At 37.8% G+C, this 18,881-nt stretch overlaps 2 protein-coding genes across 2 annotated transcripts in view; both read right to left on the minus strand.

Moving 5' to 3' along the window:
* The window catches only part of LOC107298284 (zinc metalloproteinase-disintegrin-like batroxstatin-3), a 22,623-nt gene extending 13,122 nt beyond the window's left edge, over positions 1-9,501 (minus strand). The window contains exons 1-9 of the mRNA XM_015827658.1: positions 9,324-9,501; positions 7,320-7,417; positions 6,408-6,478; positions 5,525-5,603; positions 4,304-4,380; positions 2,470-2,662; positions 2,162-2,224; positions 1,413-1,484; positions 345-514 (exon numbers count right to left, since the gene is read on the minus strand). Of these exons, the coding sequence (XP_015683144.1) occupies positions 345-514; positions 1,413-1,484; positions 2,162-2,224; positions 2,470-2,662; positions 4,304-4,380; positions 5,525-5,603; positions 6,408-6,478; positions 7,320-7,417; positions 9,324-9,486 (986 nt within the window). The 5' untranslated portion in view covers positions 9,487-9,501. The remainder of the gene's footprint in view (positions 1-344; positions 515-1,412; positions 1,485-2,161; positions 2,225-2,469; positions 2,663-4,303; positions 4,381-5,524; positions 5,604-6,407; positions 6,479-7,319; positions 7,418-9,323) is intronic.
* Positions 9,502-13,724: 4,223 nt separating this feature from the next.
* The window catches only part of LOC107298282 (zinc metalloproteinase-disintegrin-like HV1), a 28,725-nt gene continuing 23,568 nt past the window's right edge, over positions 13,725-18,881 (minus strand). Inside the window, 3 exon segments of the mRNA XM_029286487.1 lie at positions 13,725-14,189; positions 14,754-14,886; positions 16,925-17,027. Coding sequence (XP_029142320.1) covers positions 14,115-14,189; positions 14,754-14,886; positions 16,925-17,027 — 311 coding nt within the window. The 3' untranslated portion in view covers positions 13,725-14,114.

The following is an 18,881-nucleotide window of genomic DNA, read 5'->3' on the forward strand; positions in this document are numbered from 1 at the left end:
CGAGGGGGCCAAATCCCAAATACATATGCAAATCCCAAATACATATTTATTTAATAGATTTTGTCTATCAATTTAACTGTGGGGTTATTTATAATCATTTGAGTTTCAATTTTAAATGCATGTGAAATCAAATCAAACTGGGTTTTTCACCTGCAGTCATTCAAGGACTTCTCAAAACCAGCACTCATCTACAAAAAAACAAGTGGTTGACTTTGACCCAGAAACATAGTTCACACATGGTTTAAAGCATAGAGCATAAAGCAGAAGCTCTGTGCAAGCACTAACCTTCCCATTATCTTCCACTCCCAGCCACCCCCACTCCCTTTCCCCACAATGAGACTTACGTGAGTAACTGAGCATTATCATGATTTTTGCGCTTCAGCAAGACTGTCTCTCTCCAGTTTCCAAATAAGTCCAAAGTGATATTCACTGCTGACTGCACGTTAATCTTATCTCCATTGGTCCAAATTTCTAGGCCAACCATTGCTACATTAATATTCAAATATTTGTAAATCTGTCAGGTAGAAATGGCATCAGTCAGAAACTCAAACAAAAGTAAACCTTGAGAAACATTTCAAAATTAAAAAGCAACTGACCTCTAGGGGCAGGTGAAAAAAAAATAGATCTTAGATATCAATAGAAGAGAAATCTCTGGAGCTCAAGATTGAAGTCCTTGGTGCTCTCTGAGTTTGCTGCTTTGCTCACTCATGTGGAGTAGTCAAATAATGAAATGTCTGCAAGGAAACCACCAAGCTCAGACAGCACTAAGGACTCTATATATTGGGCAATAATAATAATGTATTAAGCAGGAGAAATAAATAAAAGTATAAAAAGAAGCAGGTGATTATTCTCTGTAAACAGGAACAGAAGACTAGGAGGACTAAAAGGAGAGTTGACTCATCAATCTTCCTGTTCTCTCCCTGCTTCTCCCCCTAAGTACCACAATCCAAGTCTAGTTCCTCTCTCCAGGTTTCTTCTCAGGGATCAGTTTCATAATCAACTGAGCTTGGAATAGGCTGACTCTGCCCATCTCTTTCTAATCTGTAAGATCAGAACCATTAAGCACAGCTCTGAAAGAATCCAGCTACAGATATAGTTCTGATTGAATTCTTGCAGCACTTTTGCCTTTGCATCCTCCCAACACAGTGGCTGTATTCCCATAACAGGCTTATTAATCTAGTTACTGAATTAACCCATTTTCTGGGATGGCCTCACATGCTGGATCACTAGCTGGCCAAATGACCTAGTTTTGCCTCACTCAAAGCCACAGAAGTTAGCATTCTTATAGAAATCCATCTTCTCTCTCTCTCTTTACCTGGCTAAGTGTGTTGTGTGAATACAGTGAAAATCTGGGCTGGGCCTGAGAGAAGTTTAAAATCAACAAGTGAAATAATTTTGCCATGTCCTCTTACCAGAGTTAAAATGTTGATGATTTCAAATATTTTTTTTTTTAAAGCAATTAAATTGTGGGTGTATTTCCTGACCTACAGAAAAGATAAAAACGTTAAGATGAGATCATAATTATAGGAAGAAGGGAAAGAAGGAGGGAGAGAAATAACAGATCAGTGAAAGGATTGTTGAATTTCCAGATGTAGTAATAATTTTATCCAAGCAGTCCAAAGAAGTCTTTTGTACTGATTTTTTAATCTACATTTGTCCCATTCATATATTAAGATTACTAACTTTTCAGCAGCATACATGGGCTTTTTTTTCCTGGTTGGAGAAAATTTTGATCAGCCTACTGAAATGCTTTCCTAAATTGGATGCTATATTTCCATGTTCAGAGATGTATGAGATAAGCATTCTTCACTATACATCTTTTTTCTTCTTGTGTTGTCAACTTGGACAAACAAAGAGTGCAAGAATGTTTCAAAGAAAGCTACAGAACTGTTTAACCAGCGTGGGATAAAAATAAATGTAGATGGTATCCAGGAAAAACAAATATGCAAATTAGAGTATATTTACAAATGTCTCTTAACTTTGTAAATATTGGTTGGGTCCAATAACAAAAAAATATCAAAATTCATGATAAAGCACATTATAAGAGAAAGACAGTTAGTATGTTTATTAATCTCTTCAAAAATGCCTATATTAAAAAAGGCAGAAACAAAATGCTGTGCTCAATGCAGAAAGAAAATGAAAATATATCCAGGATACTTACCATTACATCATCCACAACTATGATAAGCTTAACGTATTTTGGGGCGTACAAGTATCTTTGTTGCTAAACAGAACAATAAACAAAAGGCTGTTTAGACATGTTGCTATAAGCCTGGAACATGTATTTTCTGTTCATCAAGTTCCCATTATTTCTTTTATAACATGGCTAGAATAAAAAGATTGAAATGGGGGGCTCCCTTTTGAATTCTATCTAATCACCCCTCCCCCAAAGAATTTCTCTCTTACTTTACATTTTAGAAACAAGTAAATGAATCCCAGTTCTCAAACCATGTTTACTATGAGACTTACTTCAGGAGTAAGCAGTATCTGAGAGGCCTTCATGGGCTCATCTGATTCCCAATTAGTCTCGGTTACCCCACACATTTTGGGGGCCTCATCCTCTTTTTCTACATTTTCATATTTGAAGACTGCATGGGCTTCACTGTCGGAAAGCTCCAAGGGTTCAATAAGGTACGTCTCCCCTTGAAGCTTGAAATGTCCTCTGTAAAACAATGTGGAAAAGGGTGATCAGAGATGGAGAAGCAATAGAAGAGAATATTGTTAGTTCAGAGATAACCTGCACTGATGATGTTACCTAGCTGGGTAATGAAACTCAGCTCTGAGACCCATTTTTAACTAAGCAAGTCAACATTCCCTGTGCTTCTGAATTCCTTCTTAACACTCACTGAATTTTTTATTTTCTTTCCTCAGCACTCATATCCCTTTCTCATACTTCTCAAAGATACAGCTATGATCAGAAAAATATAAGAGATTGCACACACTCAATGCAATCATGAAATATTTGTACAGTATATGTTTGGACATACTTTGGCATGGAATCCAATACTGTGTATTTCCTAGGATGTTAAAAAAAATAAAGTTTCTAAAGCTCAAGAATCACAACTAATTATGTTTAAAAAAAGAAAATATATAATTGTTCTAAAATATCTAAAAAGTATTAGAGGAAATACTGCAATTTACTTTACAAACTATAGAATAGTATTTGGCTGTGGTCAAGGAAATAAAATCAGATTGATCTGATAGCAATTTAAGATAAGAGTCAGGTTGACCAGGATATTTAATAAAGAATGAAAATGAGAATTCTTGGCAAGTATCTTCATAGAGATGCAGAATAACATGAGTAACACTGAAGAATAACAGTGCAGACTAACAAGGAGCTGGAGGCTAAAACATATGATGAATGGTTGCAAGAACTGGGTACATTCAGGCTAACCACAAGAAGGAGTAGAGATGACATGATAGTCTTTCAATATTAAAGGGGCTGTCACAAAAAAGTGTAGGACAACCTATTCTCCAAATCACCTGATGGCAGGAGAAGAAGCAATGGATGGAAAGTAATCAAGGAGAACTAAGGAGGAATTTTATGACAATTGGAACAATTAACCAGTGGAAAGGTTTACATTCAGATGTTGTGGGTGTTCCATCACTACTGCTTTTTAACAAGAGATAGACAGCTATTTGTCTAGAATGATATAGGTCTCCTACTTGAGCAGGAGGTTGGACTAGAAGACCTCCAAGGCCCCTTCCAATGCTGTTATTCTGTCATTCCGCTTTTCCTTTATTATTCTGTTGTTATTCTGCTATGTTCTATCTTTTCATTTATTCTTCCACTGCATGGACACAGTCTCTGTTCAAAGGGCATCTTTTAGTGTCTTCCTTCACTAACATCTGTTGAGAGGATGTTGATTCCGACTAATGATAAGGACCTTCTGAATTTTAGGATCTTTATGTGGCTAAGATATAAAGATTGTTGGAGAAGGTCAAGAAAGTGATTCTGGGTAGAACTGAAGAGTCTGCTTGCCTCTTCCTGTACACTTTCTAGCAAGGTATGCAATCTGAAACCTATTTATATTTTCTACCTGTAACATCACTTCCTATATGTAAAGGAGACAAGGGCTTGGAAGCTCCTTTAGACACATCTGATTTAGCTCCCTTGTGTCTCTACTGGCTGTCAGCAGCTCTTCTTGGTATTCAACCAAAGTCTTTCTTAATTCTGCAGAAGTCTTGGATCACACCCAACTCATTTGCATGAAAAACTGATGCCCTCCATTTTAACTGTGACAACTCCAAGAGCAGTACATTATTCTTAATAAAATAAATAAAAGATTAGAGATTATCTTACTTCAAACCATTGCATGCACTGATGCTTGCAGTTGAGGCAGCATCATTCTGGATGCGTCCATGATAATAGCAGTGATCCTGGAGGGAGGCAAGAGGACTACACTGGTTAAAGTTGGTTTGTAGTATGATTTGATGAGCAGAAGTATAGTTCCAATGTATTCCACCACATCAAGGAAATATTAAGACAGCAGTTATTTAGAAAACTTTGATTTAGGGGGACAGAAGACCTACTTAATATTGATTGTTGAAAAATGAACATAGGATAAATGCAAATCTCCATAAATCAGGTCACATGGCAGGGTAAGTCCCACTGATGGCACAAAGCTAAGAACTTTTGGGCAGACAACCAACATACAAATATAAAATGTGTTCTTGGAGGTCAACTCTAGTGCTCAACCACAGGATTTGCTAAAGAAACTTTCAGACTTGATGGTTGTCCTACGTTATGAAAACTTACCATAATGTATGAAAAATTCCACATTTACTAATGATACCAAATAGTCATTATTTCCTTGAGCTCACACAAGGAAAGTTTCAGAATATACAGACAGATTTAATTCCTAGCATTATCTGGAAGCAGGATCCATGTAGACATTAAAATCAAGAGATTTCTGTTACACACTAAGTAGGAACAATTTGAATGACCTTTGAAGATGCTAAGCCAGAAGTAGATAATTTTTGGAGACAGAGGATGCACATTTAGATCAATTTCGGTGCAAGGAGCCAAGGACTTCACAAAGCATGTTAGTGCTGTCATTTATTTGCAGTTGGCAGGCCATGTTCTGAACCCTTTTAATGTGAAAGATATTTTATGGATTTCTGTATAGGAGCAAAGTGAATTGTTATCACTTTTGGTATTACAAATAAAAGACTTTGCATGTATCCCTGTAGTCTGATTTCAAAATAAAAATATAGATCTTATAAACCTGATGTTCTCATAATAAATCTATTTGTGAAATTCACTCCCCAAAATGCTGGCTTTTAACCAGTAGGAAAGAACTGGATGATTGAAATACTACCATGATAATTCAATGAGTAAAACAATCTGGATTTAACAATCCATATATCCTTATAAGTACATATCAATATAAGATACTTCATACATATATAGCCCTTCTTATTTGAGTAGCCTGTTCTCGTTCTTGTATATTTGTAATATTGTGCACAAACATTTGCTTCAATTTACTTCCTAAAAGCAACACTCTTAAAAGTAAGACCCTACCTCAACCGAGGGGTATGTTGTAATTTCTCTGCCATCAGGGGAATAATGAGTCTCGCTGTAATCTTTTGAAAAAAGTCCTCTGCAAAGAAGAGAATATCTATGTCAGGAATTAAGTAGGACTGAGATAATTTTATAATAAGTTTACAACTACTGTATAGTGGAAATGTAAGCATCTTGTTTGGTATCAAAAGAATGGAGCAGGTATTTCAATCCCATGACTATTTAAGAGGAGGGCTGCGCATACTAGATTCACCCGAGGATAGAGATTTACACCAAGGAAGCTGTGCAATTCTCTTCATCAAGGCTCAGAGGAGAATGATTGACCAGGAGAAGACATTTTCTATTGCGTCTTCTTTTTATTCTTCTGGTCTATGCAACAATCTGATGAAACTGCTTGGTCTATAAAGGAGAGCAGTATAGTTCTATTTATTAAAGAGTAAAATGAAGCAACTTCAAGGAAATGCCTTGAACCTTCATACAGAAGCATCTCTCTTGAAGCTTTAAACCAGTATATGGAGTCACTTTCCACTCCTTATGTCACATCATGCCTTACATTTTTCCAGTCTAGATATCCTTGCTGGTCTTCCCCCTGTAGCTCTGCTTTGCTTCCATGCCAAAACAAGATCATCCAGATGCTACCCTTGAATTTCTGAATAGCCTTCTTATTTAAACAAAACAAAAGGGGACTCTAGAACTTCTAAAGCACACATTAGAATTTAGCATACTCAATATGTATATCCACTTTTCCTACACAGTAACATTTAGTTTAGTGTTAATTTCCAAAGAAAGGAATGTCATTATTATTTATCTTAGATTGTATCCAGGAATATACATTTTCCACATTGTCCAAGTGAAGTTAAGAAAAAAAACTGAGTTAACATACTTATTTTTTTCCAGGTGAAGGACCACTGGCTCTCCGTTCACCTTAAATTCATATTGCATGGCGTCTTCATACTGAAAAGCAAAGAGTTCAGGGTTTACTTCTTAAAAAATTAGGCAAATTAAATGTGTACCCTCTTAACAACTCTACACCTGTATCAATTTAAATCTAATGAATAACTTGCCATAGCCAAATTATTCATTAGATTTAGAGTATTTCATCTGGTGCTTTGAACTGTAAGATCTTAAATTAACTTTCCTGCATAAGTTCAAGATCTCATTCTCTAATTGAACATCTTGGTGAATGAGGTTGAGCTGGGACAGAGAGACGGACTCAAATGTCATCCAGTGATAGACTTGAATCTGGTTCTTAGAACTTATCTTGAGTTGTAACCACTATACCATCTTCACCTAGAAACACATCTTTTATATTTCTAAGTGATGCATGTAGACATGTAGAGTTAAAATTAAGTACTTTACTGTATTCTGCCTATAAAACAGGAATCTCCCTAGACTGCTTCCCTTCTCTTCAGAACAGATAGATAAACTTTTATGAAATTTCCTGGGGGGGGGAAGGATGTCAGTCCTGGATCTGTTGCAGCTGTGAAATGACTCATGGCTAGTTCTCTACTTGATCCCTCCTCACTGTACGGCTGGTTGTCTGCCAACACTTTATTAGTTATACTAATCTACACATATTAGGAAATTCTGTTTGTAAATTGGCAGGAGTGTCTTCAATTTTCTGTGAATTGGGAAGTCATATAATTTTGTTTAATAAATATATTTAATATTTCAAACAGGAACGTAGATTGCAATGCGAAATCCAGATAACCGTTACATGGCAGCAAAGGAATATCAAAATTTCTGTGGGCTGACAAGAAATAATTTGTTGATGAAACAAAGATCTTTTTCTTACCTTTGCCTGAACTGCTCTTTGGGGCAATGCAGTGACTTTTTGTGGATACACGACTTCATAATCATCAACGTTCCCAGATTCCAGAATTATAGAGCTCCCTTCGTAAGGAAAAAGAAAAGAAAGGTTTGGTTTACTTTGGGATGTTTTTTTATTTTATTTATTTATTTTATTTATATTTGGATTTATATCCCGCCCTTCTCCCGTAGGACTCAGGGCGGGATACTCAGGTTATTCTACCATTCTCACATCCACAACACAATTTGTTATTCAGTTCTCAGTGAAGAATGGAATCTTTTTCTAGTGAAACACAGCACAGAAATCCAGATTTTCTCTGGGAATGCGATTTGCTGAATCATGTTTGGGAGCTGGAAGTCTAAGTGGAGACATTGCTTTGGGCAGGTGCAAAAGAAACATTTTGGAGCTTGAATAATCGGAAATAAATAAATAATCTCAACCAATCTGCAAGTTTGTGCACTGAGTGATAAGGATAACATGAGAAACTGTAAATCACAATAATCTGATTCATACAATTCAGTAAACCATATTGTATTATGGTTTAGCATATCCATTAGTGAAAAACCGAGGGAAACTTAGATTTCTATGCAAATGCAGCTTATTAGGAATTCCTTTCAGTTGAACTGCTATTTCACTGCCATCCTAATAGTTTTGCTGACTTTGCTTTCTTTCATTTTTAAAAGAATCTATGTACAACCCACCAGCATCATAATTATCACTGGAGCACCTAAGAACATGTAAATAAGTAGTGATTTCAAAATTAGACCAATAGCTGAAATATTTAGAGTTGGTCCCCATATGGACATTGCATGGTCACCTGATATTTGTTCCTTAACTCATTTTGTAAACATGGCAGTCTGATACCTGCAAGTCCTCTTGGATATACAATCACAACTGAGACCAAGATTTGTTAGCAGATTAATGGAAGGGAGGGGGTAAAAGGTTTGCTTATACTTGCAAGTGGAATCAAAACAATAAACTCAAATATCAATAAACACAAGTATGGGAAAGAAACTGCTAGCCAAATACCTACAGAACTGAGAGAGAGAGAGAGAGAGAGAGAGAGAGAGAGAGAGAGAGAGAGAGAGAGAGAGAGAGAGAGAGAGAGAGAGAGAGAGAGAGAGAGAGAGAGAGGGCTACAGCAGTGAGTCTATAAGCCCTAATTGTTTTTGGCAACATCTGGATCAGTTGAGTATCGTTGTTTGTAATGATATGTGGGAATGACTTGGGAGACAGGAAGAAGAGACATAGACTGGTCAACTGGCATGGAAAAAGTATCTCAGCCCACAAAAGGAAGCAGAACTTGGGAAGAATTTCAGAAGGGAATCTCCCTGGTTTTCTGCTAAATCTGTAGAAACTGAAGTGGAACAAAGGAAGAAGGAAAAAATAATTTAAGATAATTCAAAATTTTGCATTCAGAAAAGTTAGTGTCACATTATCTTAAATACAGTTTGAAGATTCTCTGCAGTCACAATAGCACTAGCTTTTGTTTGTCTGAATATTATGCATTTTTTAATTATAGGATGTCTAATTGACCTATTGAAAGAAAATTAAAACCAAAAACATTTTATTTTTCTTTTAACATTTTGCTTTCTGAAATTTTCTTGCCACAAACTCTGTCTCTCTCTGTCCTCTTCAGTCTTCTAATCCTTTTTTTAAAAACTCACATCATTGAAAAACATTCTCTCCAATTTGAATGTGCCTTTCTTCTGAAGATCTTAGGACTTTCTTTCTTAGGATCTGCTTGTGGCTTGACAAAATTTAAGCAAATACCAAGAAACCATTTATGTCAATTTAGAACAAATGTGATCCTTGAGACCATTCTTTTGCTAAATCTGTAGAAACTGAAGAAATTTGTCCCTGGAACAAATTTTGGTTAATTGTCAAAAATAAAACCCAAAACAAAACCCATCAACATAGCAATCTGTTGGGTGCAATAGTCTTTTAGCAGTAAGAATCTGAACAAGGGAACCAAAGAGAACATCTTACCTTGATAAGGAAAAACTGCTAACCATATGGTTACCAAGAGAACTTGGATCATTTTGGAGGCTGGATTTGGCTGGAAGACAGGCAATCTCTTCCTGCTTTCAAGCCAACCTGAGCTCTTCCTCTGTTGACTATGAGAAGCAAGGAATGAGTCCTTCAGCTTCATTCATGCCCTTATATGAGAAGGTGTTTGCTAAAGGATTTGCACAATTCTGAGTTGTAACAATACTATTGGAGGGCAGATTTCCAGCTGGCTTAGCGCATGTCACTCCAAAAATGACAGCTGGGAGGGTTCATTCAAGGCATCTCCAAAGGAAAAGCCCAAAGGAGGCTATTAATTGGTCACAGCAGACCTTTCCCTGGCTCACCTGTTAATACGACTAAATTTGGGGCCTCTGGTGCATGGGGTCTTAAATGCCAAGAGATGGTTTTTACAGTATTTTGTGAGTAAGAGGCACTTTGGGAGCAATCTAGCCTCCTTTCAATATTGCTAGCATAGACTGAATCCATGTCAATGCATTTGCCTAAGGGATCCCTGATTTCAGTAAAGGAAAAACCCCTTTGTGCCACAATAGATTTCTCACTTTGTAGAGAACTCAAGAACTTTTGTTATAACATTAAGCTGTGTAGACTTCAGCTCCCAGAATTCCCCAGTCAAGATGGTAACTTGGGTTTTTAAGGATTTTTTTCCATATATTCAAATTCTATCTCCTTCCATATTTTACCATAATTATGTAGCATAACTCAGTTTCTCAGTAATCTAAAAAATTTGTTGCCATTTGTGTCTTCCATATGGAATGATTAATTATTTGCAGACACTGTTCTGGTGTTATTAAATCAATTAGAGTCCACGAAGAAGGAAGGTATCCAAATTCTAGCACACAGCCAGCAATTAACTTGCAAATGATAATAATAACATTTTTTTTTTTTTTGCAAAGTCTGAAGTTAAAAGAGAGGCGTCTTTGAAGACAAAGGCTGGCTGGACATGATGTCAATTCTCTTCTAGCCAAACTTACCAGGGAGAAAAAAATTATTGAATATTCACCTACAAACCCCCAGCCAAGGAAAGCCATTCATCCAAGAAGCTTCAGGGCAATTCCATGTTACTCCCTGTCTACTCCAAGAATAAAATAGCTACAGAGACCTGCTCTGTAGCTCTGAAATCAGCCATGTGTCTAGCAGGATAAACAAATGTGTTGCTAGTTCAGAGCACCATACTGGGCAGAGTCCCATACTGGGTGAAGTCCTGTTCTCCTGCCTTTTTGTTCATAATGATATTTTGAGGATCAACTAGGAGATGCATTGCACAAATAATGGGCAAGACTGGATAAAATAGTGAATAGGGACAAAAGCTAAAATATTGTGGGAGTATCCAAATTCTCTCTCTCTTATCTATTTCTTCCTTGTTTTCTAATATATCATTCTTTCTTCCTCTTCATATAGAAGACAAAGGATAGTCCATTTCTGCCAGAGTTATGAACAGTTGTTGCAGTAGTGTTGGTTGTTTGGCAATTAATGTTTGATATTTGGCAAAAGATTTGGAAAGATGTTTATTTCATAGTGTAATCTGATACCTTTTGTAAACATATTGCATTAAATATGAAGTTGAGGTGAAAGTTGTGGTATAAATGAAATAGATAAATGAGCATATCATGGCTGAATTCAATCATTATAAATTTTGTATTAACAAGAAGCCTGCATTAAAACTTGTATACATATTCATGAGCATCTAATAAATTTATTTTCTGAGGTACTTTTCCTAGTATGCCTAGTTCAAAGAACTGCATTAAGACACGAGGTAAAAAAGGGAAACTCCCCCTCCCCCTCCATACCCACAACAACCAATCACAGTGCAGATTCCTTCATGCAGGAGCCAGCATTCTTCAACCAATCAGCTATAACTGGGTGTTAATAGCTCCCGCTATTAAATTTTAATATCTTAATAAAGATGAAGAAAAATATTCTTATGAACAGGAGACCATTCTCTACAGCCTCCAACTTCCAGTCCAGCAAGCCACGTGGCCTCCTGAGGAAAACGTTCTTCATCCACGTGGTAAGGGTAAGGATGGCCAGTCAGCTTCCATTGAGAGGAGGAAGTACAGCATGGCGACTGAGGTGTTGAGTTTGGATTGGGGTGATCCAACTCTCAGCTTATCCTCAACCGTGGATCACTGTTAGCTGGTTGCTCTCTTAGTCCAACCTATCTCAAATGGTAGTTATTGCAGAGATCTAAAGTGAGAAGGACCAGCCTCCTCCTGTGCTCTGACTTGAGCTACAAGAGAAAAGGAATAATAAATGAATCATCTCAGATCGATGGGATCAGCCCACCCCACCCATGGATGCAGAGAGGGCATGCTGCCCACCTCCATCAATCAAGGAATTTTGGCTGATGCTGTCTAGGAGAAGAGCCTTTTCTGCCCTGCCATTCCTGCCCTTTGGGATGTTCTCCCACCGGAGGTGAGGTCTCTCCCCTCCTTTTTGGCCTTCCATAAGGGCTGAAAACCTGGCTCTGCCAGCTGGACTGAGGCCCCCACTGGGGTTCACCATTCTGGAGGTGGCTGTTAGATTGGGAAAGACCCCCATCTTTCCTCATGTACTTAGCATTCTCCTCCTCTCCATCTGTTAACTATATTAAGACTCTTTGTTATTTTTTTCTGCTTTCTTATTTTAATCTGTACTAGTCTCTGGACAAGATGGGCAGCTTGTAAAAAATAAAGCAACAAAACAAAACAATAAAATGATGAACACTCCAGAATCTAAGGTATATTATCAAGTACATTCATGGTAGCCCAACATCTTTCCTTTAAAATATATCACGTTGTTATGAATGTGTTCGATACATTCAAGGCAACCTGATTCAGGACCAGGAGAAGTTGATCCACCTCAGTTCCAAATCATAAGACACACTAGTGCTTTTTACATCACTTTTTAAGACGAAAGGAAGGCAAATGCTAGGAAGACATGGAATATGTGCTTTAAAAAAGCATTTTGTTGCTAAATGTTGCAGGTGGTAGTTTTAACTGACCAAGTAAGTTACTCTGGCTGACCGATCTGCTCAGATAGAGCACCTACAATTGCAGGAGGTAAGAACTTGTTCCATCTGAGTGGTTAAATGGGTTTTCACAAATACAAATAGATATTTTTGAATTGAGTACTTCTGTACGAGGAGCACCAGGGCTCAAGTGAGCAATTTTTAGTGGTCTATTTGAGGAGCTTTTTCCACTGCAGAATAGGAGTAGAAATGGAGGGATGAGAGTCTGGAAAACCAACTCCTCTAGTCTCTGAAAGGAGAAATCTCCCACTGTTTCCTTTACAGAAACTTGGGAGGATCCCTGATAAGTCTCTTGCTCCACCTACTATGCAGCTATGGGGCCATCTTGTCTCTTGTGTGACTGCTCCCTCTCTTTGCCCAGTCTCCCAAGGTCTTTCCCACAAAACCAACTGCTTTGATCAGACAATGGACTAGACAGGTTTATAAGAGACTGGAAGCTGTTGGTGGACTCTCTACCTGTTGAATACAATAATAGATGGATTCTTCATCTGGAATATTTGTTTGTTTAATATAGTATTTTTGTCAAATGTGGATGGGAAAGCTTATAACTATTTGTAGACCCATTACACAAGAGAAGGAGAACCTATCATTTTTTTCAATGTTTCAGCATCCAGCCGGGGTGGGCTCTTTTTGTTCCATGTCAGACATGAATGAAGGAGAACATACGTGTCCCGGATAATGTTGCAGGATCCAATCCGGGTCAGTCACCAGGACCAGTTTTTGTTTCCTGACCTTTCGGACTCGTGCTGGACACAGAGACGGGCTCTGAGGATGGGCTCCAGCATGAGACCGGAAGTTTGGAAGATGAAACTTCTGGTCCTGATGACGGACTCAGATTGAATCCTGCGATGTTGGATATATTCAACCTTTAGGTCCCCCCACCTTTTTTTGTATCCAGAAAAAAACCCTTTATTTTTCCTTTTGCTTCATTCTTAGTGTTGGAGGTTCATTCTTCTGTTTCTCTCTTTTTATTTTATTTGTGTTGACAAATGAAAATAAATATTATTTTTTTAAAAAGAAACTGTTTTGCTTCTTATCCAAGAAGCTTCTGCACTTCTTCACTTGGCTGAGAAGAGAAAGATTTTCAAGGGAAAAAAACCCAAGAAGGTCCTTCTACCTTTTGAAAAGCACTTTTGGAACTTAACTGTATTACAATATGTGGATTTATTTATAGTTGGAGGCTCCTTCTGAGATAAAATACTATCCAGAAAAATATTTTCTGAATAACTGTGAATATGTTGCTTTAATGCCAGTAGATAATTCACCCGATGGTTTACCTCCGGATTGCATGCAAGTTCTTGATGCGGTTTACTCCAGAAAACCAGATTTGAAAGATGAGCGTTTACAAAATGCAGAATGAGAATAGTTAGTTTATTGATGGAAGCAGCTACATCTTAGAAAGCCAGTGTGAAATTTTGGGAGAGGAAGCATTAACTTTGAATACCCCAGCTCAAAAGGCAGAACTTGTTGTTTTAAATGTGTTTTGTAACTGGCAAATGGTAAAATGGCCATTTTTTTTCTTGACAGCAAATAAGCCCTTGGTGTTGTACATGCCCATGGAGGTTTGTGGCGGGAAAAAGGATTGATTACAGCAAAAGGTAAACAGATTAAATATGGAGAAGAAATATTGCACAATTTAGATTCCATCTGGAAGCTAAGGGTGATTTACTAGTAGGATGCAGGCAGATGGATCTCTTTGGACTAGAGGGAAGCCAAACCTTCTGGAAGGAGGATCTCCAAAATCAAATCTGAGAGAAGCCAGTGGTTGATTTGTAGGCTGTATTCACATCAACACACTGCCCATTGCTGTTGCAGGCCTGAAAGTCAAAGCAAGAGATTATCAATGGAGTAAGACAGCACTTTCCGAACTAACCCAAATTTCTTACAGGTTGTATATTGTATAAAAATCAAGGGGAAGTGACTCCTGATCCTTTAAGGTAAGTTTGGGGTTTGCTTCAGCATTTCTAAGGGCCTTCATTGTTAGGTCACAACCAGCTCTGCCCTGATTCTCACATTTCTCTCTTCCACCTTCCCTATGGAGATGCCTACAAGTTCAGAGAAAGGACTGTCTCTTGACAGTCCATCCAGAAGATGCTGCGAGAGAGAAGCACAAGGCTCTGAGAAGGTCAGGCATTTTGTTCTTGCAAGAAAGAAACAGCCCTGGACATTCACCTCATTTGTTGGGGTTGTTCTTTGAAGGAAAAACAAAATAACAACAGCCAAAAGAAGGCTAGATGGATGTTTTTTCTTCTACTTAGATTCACTGTAGTTTGGAAAATTTAGACCAGCTTTCAGCATTGATCGATTGCAAAAAAAAATTAGTGATCACCCCTGGGAATCAGACTTTAAAGCACACAGATTAGAGGTAATCTTTTACTAACCTTTCCATCTGCACATTTTGTTCCAGGAAGAACCATTCCCTTATCTTCATCATAGGGTAAATATACGATATTGCAAGGATTCTTGTTTGCAAGTGAACTATCTAAGCAGTATAACCTGCCACATTTTACATTTCTGAAAAGGAAGCAGTCAATTCATACTAATTAATAAGAATGAGGTTTGTTCCTTTACTTATTTGCAAATATTCATTCATTCATTTCCCATGTCCCCCATCTCACTAATAGAATGACTTTTGGGTGACTTACGATATAATAAAAAGTTAGAAAATGCCACAAACAATTACAATTAGAATAAAAGGTAAAAATTAAGAAACATGATGGGCAGCTTGGGGATAAGAGTCTTCACTATTCCATCAGCCATCCCTAATGTAGCAGGCCCATGTTGGGGCCCCCCGCCAAGCAGCAGAGCCATGTTTGAAGTTGTTCCTGGGGGCCTGAATTCTGGGGGCAGACCTCACCTCTGACAGGAGAACATAGCGGGGGGGCATAGCTGAATAAGCTTTTCTCCTGCACCTCTCCAGCCAAAAAGTCTTTGGCTGACAGGATATGAAGTAGACCTTTTCCACTAAAAGGACCGGAGCAGGTTAATCCCAACACTTCCACCAGTTCCCTGGACTTATGTCATAAAGGGCTTTAAAGGTAATGACCAACTCCTTGAATTGACCCAGAAACAAACTGGCAACCTGTGCATCATATAACAGCGGTGTCACGTGTGAGAGGCCTCCAGAACTATCAACACCACTGTGTTCCGTACCAGTTGCACTTTCCAAATACTCTTCAAGGGTAGCCCTATGCAGTAATCCAACTAGGAGGTGATCAGAGCACGTGACTCTGCTGACAATCAGTTTATCTCAGGTTATCCTTTATGTGTTTTGTTTTTTTTAATTAGAGATGGAGAACTAGAGGTTTGTTCAGTCTCCGTATGAACCGGGTTGCCTTTTTTAACACGTAACTGAAAAATCCGACAAGATGTTTCAAGGTTTGAAACAAAACAGAGAAACACAGTTCTTCTATCTCCAACTAGTTCACTATGATTTCACTGTTTTGGGGATGAAGATAGTTTGAGTCAGGATTCTCATCTTAGAGCAAGGAATGGATCTATTATCCAGCTGGAAAATGCCTAAACCAGAATTAGGAGATTTAATTTTTCCAGATTCTAGCCTAAAATTCCCTTAATTTCTGATCAGTGGATGACAGGGAGTTGAAATGTAAAGGTTGGGGTAGCTGCACTAAACATTGGAGAGGGAAAGAGCCCCCCCCCAAAAAAATGGCTATTATTCCATTTCACTTTAAAAAAAAATAGGAAGAAAAAAGTAATTAAGATTTAACTAAGTATGTATAAAATAAGAACTTTCCTTCCTTTAACAGGAAACAATGGCACAAGGGTCTGTGTGTTTACATAAGAGCTAAAGGCAGAGTCCGGATTTACACACACCGCTAAAAGATAATGTGGCTTACTGTTTAGTTTGGGTTTAACGTGTGGTGGCAATTTAGCCATTGTGGTTTCTAAATCATGATTTATGACCAAATGCAATTAGGAAACTCAACCAACAAGGGTTTATTCAGTAATATGCAGGTTAAATAAGCTGGGTCAGCCCAATGAGAAAGGCTGATAATAGTGTAGTCCTTGACTTACAACCACAACTATGTCCAGAATTTCCCTTGCCAATTTTACGACCTTTTTGCCATGGCTTTTAGGTGAACCACTACAATTGTTAAGTGAATCACATGGTTGTTGAGCAAATCCAACCTCCCCCATTGACTTTGCTTGTTGGAAGCTGGCTGGGAAGATGGAAAATGGTGATCATGTGACCTCGGGACACTGCAGCCCTCATAAATACAGGAACCCGAATTTTGATCACATGACTATAGGATACTGTGACAGTTGGAAGTGGAAGAATCAGTTGTAAGTCACTTCTTTGAAGTCACACAACCTTCTATCCTCACGGCATTCTTTTTACACCCCACTTTTGCTCCATCTTGTAACCCCAGATGGAAAACAAAGAAAAATCAGCCATTCAGAAATTGGCTCATATTTCTATTGTTTTAGCCGGGCGACAGAGTCATATTCCCACAGATGTGGACCATAAAATATTTCTTATTATCCTTATATTATATCATCAACATTGCAGGAAATAATTTAGAAAGCTTACTGTGGTTCACATGCAATTTTTGTATTTTGTTCCTTTCTGCAGTAGCCATAATGATTGCCCTGAAGATTAAACTGAAAACATGCATCTTGAGACACAGCTGCATCTGAAAGAGGGAGTGAGGAACCAAGAATGTGTAACATGCCAGCAGGATAAAGAATGGCTTAAGAGATTTCAGAGGAGTTCCAAATAATTTAATGATTTCTTTGTTTGAACTGAGAGTTTTCATTTTCACAGCAATGGAAATAATACAGCAAGTATCCATTTATTGTCTAAATCACATCCTCCATAAATCCAATTGATCAATTAATCATGCAAGTTGAGCAATGTTCTGATTTGTAATTTAGATTCCCAATCATCATCACATGACACCTGACCCTTCATAAACAATTTAGACATGAGGGTGGAAGGGGAACTCATCAAATTTGCAGAAAACACCATACTGGCAGGAATAGCAATCACTCCAGAAGATAGGCTTAAGATCTAGAAGAATCTTTTGAACATTAGAGTCCAATCTAACAAAATTAAATTCAGTAGCAAAAAAGTAAAAAAAATATATCTACATTTAGGAAAGAACAACCAAATGCACAGGTACAAAAGAGGTGATACCTGGCTCAATATTAGTAACTGTAAGAGGGATCTTGGAGTCCTAGTGGACAATCACTTAAATATGAGTCAGCAGTGTGTTGCAACTGCAAAAAAATCCACACAGTCCTAGGCTACACTTTTACAATAGTGGCAAATTGTTTTACACTACAATTAGGCTGCACTAACAGAGGAATAATATCAAGATCACATGAAGTGTTAGTACCACTTTATAATGTTTTGGAATATTGTGTACAGTTTTGTTTGCCACAATATGAAAACAAATGCAGAGAAGAGCAGCAAATACGATTAGGGGACTGGAGGCTAAAATATATGAAGAAGAGTTGCACGAATTGGGTACATCTAGTTTATTGAAAAGAAAGACTTGGGGTGACATGATATCAGTGTTCCAATATCTAAGGGGCTACCACAAAGAAGAGGACATCAACTGATTCTCCAAAGCACCTGAAGGGAGAACACAACCAGTGAATGGAAACTAATCAAGAAGAGAACCAACCTAGAAACAAGGAGACATTTCCTGACAGAACAATTAATCAATGGAATTGGTTGTCTTCAGAAGTTGGGGTGCTCCAACACTGGAGGTTTTTAAGAAGAGATTGGAAATGGTATAGGATTTACTGATTGAACAGGAGGTTAGACTAGAAGACATCAAAGGCTCCTTACAACTCTGTTCTTCTATTATTTTATTAAATCTGAATCTTTTTATTAGTGACCTAAAACCTGTGTTTGGGACTTTCTATATGCAAAGCTTCATTGCATACCCTATATATGGCAAATATAAATCTCCCTGTTAGCTGAAAACTATCTACCCTATATGAAAGTGAAAGAGAGGAACTTATTTTAGCTTTCTTTTTCAATATAAAACCATGCTGAAAATTTTGTGATAGTCTGGCATTAAAATGGTGAGTGATCAGTGATAAGAATCACATCCCCGACATCTGTTTCTTCAATTATTATGCCAAATGTAAGGAAAATTTAAATTGCAGGTTTGAATATGCTTAGCACACAGTCCCATGTTCAATTTACATTATCTATCATTGAGATTGGCTCTGATCTTTCTCCAATTTGGGAACGTATGAACAACCCACAAAAGCATCCTTCCCCCAAAGTCCATCTCTGGGCTCTAAAGCCTACAAAGAATGGAGGTTTTATCTTAAAAAAATATTCCTTCTGGAAAAGACCATCAGAAGTTCTGGGTGCTCCAACTCTGGAGATTTTTTTAAGAAGAGATTGGAAATGGTATAAGGCTTCCTGCTTGAGCAAGGAGATGGACTAGAAGACCTCCAAGGCTCCTTCCAACTCTGTTACAGACAGAACAGAAATCTAATGATGATTTACTATAGATTCAAAGAAG

Source organism: Protobothrops mucrosquamatus, unplaced genomic scaffold, assembly GCF_001527695.2.
Source record: "Protobothrops mucrosquamatus isolate PMUCROS unplaced genomic scaffold, P.Mucros_1.0 scaffold3846, whole genome shotgun sequence".
NCBI classification, from domain to species: Eukaryota; Metazoa; Chordata; class Lepidosauria; order Squamata; family Viperidae; genus Protobothrops; species Protobothrops mucrosquamatus.